General features: G+C 37.6%; 1 protein-coding gene across 13 annotated transcripts in view; it reads right to left on the bottom strand.

The window, feature by feature from the left end:
• Positions 1-9,057, bottom strand: part of KIAA1328 (KIAA1328 ortholog) — a 370,157-nt gene that overhangs the window by 54,616 nt on the left and 306,484 nt on the right. For 10 of the 13 annotated variants that reach the window (XM_089895086.1, XM_022587006.3, XM_022587008.3 and 7 more), the window contains one exon: positions 1,447-1,555. The exons of 2 other annotated variants lie outside the window; for them this stretch is intronic. In XM_089895086.1, the coding sequence (XP_089751212.1) occupies positions 1,447-1,555 (109 nt within the window). Of the gene's footprint in view, positions 1-1,446; positions 1,556-9,057 lie in introns of those variants that run through there. One more of the 13 variants, XR_016387626.1, reaches the window with a different exon arrangement.

Here is a 9,057-nt window from a genome sequence, read left to right as displayed (position 1 = left end):
CTTTTTTTAAGGTTTGTAGATATGAGTCTTCACAGCAATTTTAACCTGGGCTTGTAAAACTCTACAAAGTTGATATGGCCATTTCAGAAAATGTGTGCTGAGGATGTACTATAAAACCTTACTGGGGAAACATTTTATTCTTCTTTTTCATGCTTTTCTCTAAACTGAAGTGCAATCATCAAAACCACATTAGAGTAGTGTTAAAGGTCTCATTGAAGATCTTAGTGTCAAAGATAGGAAAATTCATTAAGTTTGAAAATCCAGATTGTCTTTCCTCTTTACCTATTAACTCCTCCAAAGAAATCCCTCAAGATGAGCTAGGATGGATCCTCTCTGAGCACAAGCATTCATCCACAATGTTAAGTGGTCCAAGGTGGAAGCCGCATCAACCTTTCAGAGCCACAACTCACTGTAGGTCTTTGGCAAAATGCCATGCATGGTAGCATTAAAAATAAAAGAAAGGAGTAATGGACAAAGAATGTGGTAAACTAGTTAAATTTTCTTTTGACTGTGGGTGGCTTCCAAAATAGGGACGTTGTCATTGTCAACTATTATAATATTTAAGATCATGGGCTTTGGAGTCTGAAATGCTGGCTCTACCTCTTACTAGCTATGTGACCTTAGGCAAGTCACTCAATCTCTCTGAACCTTAGTTTCCCGATTTTTAAAATGAGTATGAGAGTAGTACCACCTCATAGGCTGTGATGAAGAGTAAATCAGATAATGCGTACAAAGGGCTGGGCACATAGTAGGTGCTTAATAGGTGATAGCCATTATTATTATCCTCTGTGTTAAGAGTCATTTCCCAAAAGTTCTTAATTAAGTCTTAAAATCTGTATTTATCTGATAAGATGCTAGGAATTTAAGTGGCCAATCATATCCCCAAGGAAACATAAACCAAGCCCTTTTGGTGTTGATGTTTATATATTCAGCCTTAAATGCATAATATGGGAGTTGGCTTATTAGATATGAGAAATTTTAATAACATATTTCTTTTCCTGACTCCAGAAAAGGCTGATCAAAGTATTAACTCCTCAAATATCTCTGGTATAAGTAAATGTTGACAGTCACTTAACTGTAGTACAAAACCCACTACAGTTTTTAATATCAATGAATTCAGTTAGTTAAGCTTATAGTCCAAGTGTATAACCATTCCATGATAAGTTGGGAAGGACCTGCTGCTAAACAGATTTTTTGATGAAAGGCAGGATTAGCTTTGTGTTTCTGTGGAAATCCTTGTCAATTGCCATTATCAATTAAGGAAAAGCATGCATAAAGGAAAGGGTTCCATGAGTTCAACCTTGTCATATCTAGATGCTTCCAAATAAGGGCCTCTCTCTTGAGTAGGAGGCATTAACAATTGTCAAGATTTTTCAATACTTATTAAATAGCTCAAAAAAAGTTCTTATCTGCAGAATATTAAAACAAAGTATCCCTGAAACTTACCGGGGGGTGTCATGTTGCAATGATGCTGTGGTTGTGATTACAAGCTCCTTTTGGCTTCCTGTTGTCATAGGAGATGTGGATGCATCTTTTCTAACTTCTGCCATTGTCCCTGCATGAACAATAAAGGAAATAATTTGGGCACTTAATAAAAGGAAAAGTCTATTCTGAGTAATATATTCGTATAGGAATCCCCAAGCTTTAGAAGCAAGCCATTTTCCCCCATGAAATGAAACAATGGCAGATGGAAAACTCAGTGAGTTGTTTTGGTTTTGTAAACATCAGTGATCCATAATATCTTGTTTTTAAAAAAGTGCATTTGTGCAATAACAGACTAACTAGAGATTGTGTTTTTAAACCTGATGGCCTATCAAAGTCCTGCTGATTTGGGTTTATTGTAAAAATGCCCAAGGAGGTAGACTGGTTTATTTTGTTCCTTTTAACTATCAATATCATAAGAAAAGTTCTTTCCTCTCTTTGACAAAATTGATAATTTCAGCACTTTGTACTTCTATACCCTCCAAATTAAATTGATCCTAACCCCAGAACTTTTAAGGTAGACATAAATCTTGAATATTTCTTTTAAAGAACTCAACATGTACGATGCTAAACAAGTAAGATGCAAAAACAAGTAAGATGTTAAAACAAGTAAGATGCTCAACTAACCATTCTAGGGCTGATTTGGTCTTTGTTCCTTTCTAGCAAGAAACGTTTAGTTGATAATTACTTTCTTCTTCTGGAGTGCTCAAGACTAAGATCGCATGGACAGAAAGACCTTTTGTTTTTGTTTGTTTTATAATTATTATTATTTCTAATAATAAGAAATTTATCCTTTTAAAAAAAATTAACAAAATTGCCAACTTTTTATTTATTAAAAATACAATAAGGCTTTTTCGCATATCAAATTCTCACGTTATAGCTGGAAGAGACCTTGGACATCATCTCATCCTGCTTCTTATTTGATAGATGCTTTTTGTAGGACGAGCTCTCAGTAATGTTTTATTTTTAAAAAAATTTTATTGGAGTATAGTTGATTTACAATGTTGTGTTAGTTTCTGCTGTACAGCAAAGTGAATCGGTTATACATATACATATATCGACTCTTTTTTAGATTCTTTTCCCATATAGGTCATTACAGAGTATTGAGAAGAGTTCCCTGTGTTATACAGCAGGTCCTTATTAGTTATCTATTTTATATATAGTAGTGTGTATATGTCAATCCCAATCTCCCAATTTATCTCTCTCCCCTGCCTCCCCACTTTCCCCCTGGTAACCATAAGTTTGTTTTCTACATCTGTGACTCTGTTTCTGTTTTGTAAGTAAGTTCATTTGTACTATTTTTTTAGATTCCACATATAAGTGATATCATATGATATTTGCCTTTATCTTTCCGACTTGCTTCACTCAGTATGACAATCTCTGGGTCCATCCATGTTGCTGCAAATGGCACTGTTTTGTTCTTTTTCATGGCTGAGTAATATTCCATTGTATATATGTACCACTTCTTCTTTATTCATTCCTCTGTCAATGGACATTTAGGTTGCTTCCATGTCCTGGCTATTGTAAACAGTGCTGCAATGAACACTGGGGTGCATGTATCCTTTTGAATTATGGTCTTCTCAAGGTATACGCCCAATAGTGGGATTGCTGGGTCGTATGGTAGTTCTATTTTTAGGTTTTTAAGGAACCTCCATAGTGTTCTCCACAGTGGCTGTATCAAGTTACATTCCCACCAATAGCGCAAGAGGGTTCCCTTTTCTCCACACCCTCTCCAGCATTGGTTATTTGCAGACTTTTTGATGATGGCCATTCTGATTGGTGTGAGGTGAGGTATCATTGTAGTTTTGATTTGCATTTCTCTAATAATTAGCAGTGGTGAGCAGATTTTCATGCGCTTTTTGGCCATCTATATGTCTTCTTTGGAGAAATGTCTATTTAGGTCTTCTGCCCATTTTATGATTGGCTTATTTGTATTTTGATAACAAGCTGCATGAGCAGTTTGTGTATTCTGGAGATTAATCCCTGGTCAGTTGCTTCATTTGCAAATATTTTCTAACATGTTTTGGGTTGTCTTTTCTTTCTGTTGATGGTTTCCTTTGCTGTGCAAAAGTTTTAAGTTTAATCAGGTCCCACTCATTTATTTTTGTTTTTATTTTCATTACTCTAGGAGGCGGATTAAAAAAGATATTGCTGTGATTTATGTCAGAGAGTGTTCTGCCTATGTTTTCCTCTAAGAGTTTTATAGTATCTGGCCTTAAACTTAGGTCTTTAATCCATTTTGAGTTTATTTCTGTGTATGGTGTTAGGGAGTGTTCTAATTTCATTCTTTTACATGTAGCTGTCCAGTTTTCCCAGCACCACTTACTGAAAAGACTATCTTTTCTCCATTGTATGTTCTTGCCTCCTTTGTCATAGACTAGGTGACCGTAGGTGCATGGGTTTATCTCTGGACTTTCTACCCTGTTCCATTGATCTGTATTTCTGCTTTTGTGCCAGTACCATACTGTTTTGATTGCTGTAGCTTTGTAGTATAGTCTGAATTCAGGGAGCCTGATTCCTCTACCTCTGTTTTTCGTTCTCAAGATTGCTTTAACTATCCAGGGTCTTTTGTGTTTCTACACAAATGTAAAAGTTTTTATTCTAATTCTGTGAAAAATGCCATTGGTAATTTGATAGGGATTACATTGAATCTGGAGATTGCTTTGGGTAGTCTAGTCATTTTCACAATATTGATTCTTCCAATCCAAGAACATGGTATATCTCTCCATCTGTTAGTGTCACCTTTAAGTTTTTTTTCATCAGTATCTTATAATTTTCTAAGTACAGGTCTTTTGCCTCTTTAGGGAGGTTTATTCCTAGGTATTTTATTCTTTTGGATGCAATGGTAAATGGGATTGTTTTCTTAATTTCTCTTTCTGATCTTTCATTGTTAGTGTATAGGAATGCAAGAGATTTCTGTGTATTAATTTTGTATCCTGCAATTTTACCAAATTCATTGACGAGTTCTAGTAGTTTTCTGGTGCCATCTTTAGGATTTTCTATGTAAAGTATCATGCCCTCTGCAAACAGTGACAGTTTCACTTCTTCTTTTCCAATTTGTAGCCCTTTTATTTCTTTTTCTTCTCTGATTGCTGTGGCTAGGACATCCAGAACTATGTTGAATAAAAGTGGCGAGAGTGGACATCCTTGTCTTGTTCCTGATCTTAGAGGAAATGCTTTCAGTTTTTCACCATTGAGAATGATGGTTGCTGTGGGTTTGTTGTATATGACCTTTATTATGTTGAGGTAGGTTCCCTCTATGCTCACTTTCTGGAGATTTTTTATCATAAGTGGTGTTGAATTTTGTCAAAAGCTTTTTCTGCATCTATTGAGATGATCATATGGTTTTTATTCTTCAGTTTGTTAATGTGGTGTATCACATTGATTGATTTATGTATATTGAAGAAACCTTGCATCCTTGGGATAAATCCCACTTGATCATGGTGTATGATCTTTTTAAGGTGTTGTTGGATTTGGTTTGCTAGTATTTTGTTGAGGATTTTTGCGTCTATGTTCATCAGTGATATTGGTATGTAATTTTCCTTTTTTGTGATATCTTTGTCTGGTTTTAGTATCAGGGTGATGGTGGCCTCATAGAATGAGCTTGGGAGTGTTCCTTCCTCTGCAATTTTTTGGAAGAGCTTCAGAAGGATAGGTGTTAACTCTTCTCTAAATGTTTGACAGAATTCACCTGTGAAGCCATCTGGTCCTGGACTTTTGTTTGTTGAAAGTTTTAAAATCACAGTGTCAATTTCAGTAGTTGTGATTGGTCTGTTCTTTTTTTTTTTTCTTCCTGGTTCAGTCTTGGAAGGCTGTACCTTTCTAAAAATTTGACCATTTCTTCTAGGTTGTCCATTTTACTGGCATATAGTTGCTTGTAGTAGTTTCTTATGATCCTTTGTATTTCTGTGATGTCAGTTGTAACTTCTCCTTTCTCATTTCTAATTTTATTGATTTGACTCCTCCTCTGCCTTTTTTTCTTGATGAGTCTGGCTAAAGGTTTATCAATTCTCTTTGCCTTCTCAAAGAACCAGCTTTTAGTTTCATTGATCTTTGCTATTGCTTTCTTCACCTCTATTTCATTTATTTCTGCTCTGATCTTTATGATTTCTTTCCTTCTACTAACTTTGGGTTTTATTTGTTCTTCTTTCTCTAGTTGCTTTAGGTGTAAGGTTAGGTTGTTTATTTGAGATTTTTCTTGTTTCCTGAGGTACGATTGTATTGCTATAAACTTCCCTCTTAGAACTGCTTTTGCTGCAACCCATAGGTTTTGGATCACCGTGTTTTTGTTGTCATTTGTCTCTAGGTATTTTTTGATTTCCTCTTTGATTTCTTCAGTGATCCATTGGTTGTTTAGTAACACATTGTTTAGCCTCCATGTGTTTGTGTTTTTTACAGTTTTTTTTTCCTGTAATTGATTTCTAATCTCATAGCATTGTGGTCAGAAAAGATGCTTGAAATGATTTCAATTTTCTTAAATTTACGAAGGCTTGATTTGTGACCCGTGATGTGTCTATTCTGGAGAACGTTCCATGTACACTTGAGAAGAAAGTGTATTCTGTTGTTTTTGGATGGAATGTCCTATAAATATCAATTAAGTCTCTCTGGTCTAATGTATCATTTAACGCTTGTGTTTCCTTATTTTCTGTTTGGATGATCTATCCATTGGTGTAAGTGGGGTGTTAAAGACCCCCAATATTACTGTGTTACTGTCAATTTTCCTTTTTATGGCTGTTAGCATTTGCCTTATATATTGAGGTTCTCCTATGTGGGTTCATATATATTTACAGTTGTTATATCTTCTTCATGGATTGATCCCTTGATCATTATGTAGTGTCCTTCATTGTCATTTCTAATTTAAAATTCTATTTTGTCAGATATGAGTATTGCTACTCCAGCTTTCTTTTGATTTCCATTTGCATGGAATATCTTTTTCTATCCCTTCACTTTCAGTCTATATGTGCCTCTAGGTCTGAAGTGGATCTCTTGTAGACAGCATATATATGGGTCTTGTTTTTGTATCCACTCAGCCAGTTTATGCCTTTTGGTTGGAGCACTTAATCCATTTACATTTTAAGGTAATTATTGATATGTATGTTCCTATTGCCATTTTCTTAATTGCTTTGGGTTTGTTTTTGTAGGTCTTTTTTCTTCCCTTCCTCTTTTGTTCTCTTCTCTTGTGGCTTGATGACCATCTTTAGTATTGTGTTTGGGTTGCTTTTTCTTTTGTGTGTGTGTTATCTATTGTAGTTTTCTGGTTTGCATTTCCCATGAGCTTTTGAAATAGCAGTCTATATATATACAAGGTTGTTTTAAGTTGCTGGTCTCTGCATTTCAAATGTAATTCCCATTTCCTGCATTTGTACTCTCCTCTTCTCACGGCTGCTGGTTTAGATATCATATTTGTGTGTGGACGATTTCCTCCTTTTACTGTGTTTTTGCCTCTACCAGTGAGCTTTCCCATTTGTGATTTTATTTCTAGATGTGGCCTCTTTATTTTCCTCCCTGACTAGAGAAGTTCCTTTAGTATTTGTTGTAAAGCTGGTTTGGTGGTGCTGGATTCTCTTAGCTTTTGCTTCCCTGTAAAGCTTTTGATTTCTCTGTTGAATCTGAATGAGAGCCTTGCTGGGTAGAGTATTCTTGGCTGCAGGTTTTTCCCTTTCATCACTTTAAATATATTGTGCCACTCCCTTCTGGCCTGCAGAGTTCCTGCTGAAAAGTTAGCTGATAACCTTATGGGGATTCCCTTGCATGTTATTTGTTGCTTTTTCCTTGTTGCTTTTAATATTTTTCCTTTGTATTTAATTTTTGTCAGTTTGATTAATATAATACAATATAATATTATAATTAATATATAATCTCAGGCCCTTTCTCTTTCTCTTCTTCTTCTGGGACCCCTATAATGTGAATATTGGTGAGTTTAATGTTGTCCCAGAGGTCTCTTAAACTGTCTTCATTTCCTTTCATTTGCTTTTCTTTATTCTGTTCTGCAGAAGTGATTTCCACCACTCTGTCCTCCAGCTCACTTATTCGTTCTTCTGCCTCAGTTATTCTGCTATTGATCCCTTCTAGTATATTTTTCATTTCAATTGTTCATCTCTGTTTGTTTGTTCTTCTATCTCTTTGTTAAACACTTCTTGTATCTTCTCAGTCTGTCTCCATCCTTTTTCCGAGATTTTGGATCATCTTCACTATCATTACTCTGAATTCTTTTTCAGGTAGATTGCCTATCTCCTCTTCATTTAGTTGTTGTTGTAGGTTCTTTATCTTGCTTCTTCGTGTGCAACATATTTCTTTGTCATCTCATTTTGTCTAACTTACTGTGTTCGTAGTCTCCTTTCTGCAGGCTGCAGGACTGTAGTTCCTCTTGCTTCTAGTGTCTGCCCCCTGGTGGGTGAGGTTGGTCCAGGGTCTTGTGCAGGCTTCCTGGTGGGAGGGAATGGTGCTTGCCCTTTTGTGGGTGGAGTTGGGTCTTGTCCCTCTGGTGGGCAAGGCCGTGTCGGGGGGGGGGGTGTTTTGGGATGGCTGCAAGCTTAGTACGACTTAGTATGACTTGGACAGGCAGCCTGTCTGCTGATGGGTGGGGCTGCATTCCTGTCTTGCTGGTTGTTTGGCCTGAGGCATTCCAGCATTGGAACCTGCAGGCTGTTGGGTGGGGCTGGGCCTTGGTGCCGAAATGGGGACCTCTGGGAGAGCTCATGCCAATTAATATTCCCTGGGGCCTCTGCTACTAGTGTCCTCGCCCCCACGGTGAGCTACACCCAACCTCTGCCTCCCCACAAGACCCTCCAAGACCCCTAGGTAGGTTTAGCCAGGCTCCTATGGAGGTACTGCTTTGTGCTGTGTCCCAGTGCATTTGAGACCTCGTGTGTGCCCTCCAAGAGTACAGTCTCCATTTCTCCCAGCCCCGTGGAGCTCCTACACTCAAGCCCCACTGGCCTTCAAGGCTAAATGCTCTGGGGGTTCCTCCTCCCGATCCCAGACCCTTAGACTCTCTTGAAGGGCTATTTTTATATGGGAACATCCCTGTGTAGCCTGTGTGGGTTTTATATATATATATATATATATATATATATATATATATATATATATATATATATATATTTTTTTTTTTTTTTTTGGTGCAAGGGCTATTTTTAGTATGGATGTCTGCTCCCTCTTTCCTCAGTGTATGCTGGACGTTATCCCCTTGATAGGGGTTTAACTGGTGCTGTGGTGACTAGAGCCTGCCCTGGGTATTGTGTGGGGCCTCCCCTTTGCTCTGTGGTTGTCGGGGTGGGGTCTGCTCCCTAGTTGGAGTAGAGACCCCAGATCTGTTTCTTAGCTGTGTTTCTGATCTGTGATGTGAGGTAGGTGGGATTGGAGCAGTCCCACTGGGAGAGAAGCCACTGAGTATTCCTCCTCTGGAGCTGTTCACCTGTGAGCATGCTATGTTGTGTCACCTTCCACCTGTTGTGTGAGCTCACAAGTTACTCTGTTATTGGCACTATTCTCAGCCCCATCTTAACTGTCGGTATGCTGGCAGCTGGCCCTGGAGTCTCTCAGGCGGTGTTTTTACCAGGCCACCAACATAGA

This window comes from Delphinapterus leucas, chromosome 14 (assembly GCF_059928025.1).
Source record: "Delphinapterus leucas isolate spDelLeu-1000000601 "Yukka" chromosome 14, BTC_Dleu_Yukka2, whole genome shotgun sequence".
NCBI lineage: Eukaryota > Metazoa > Chordata > Mammalia > Artiodactyla > Monodontidae > Delphinapterus > Delphinapterus leucas.
This window is presented reverse-complemented; position numbering and strand designations above follow the sequence as displayed.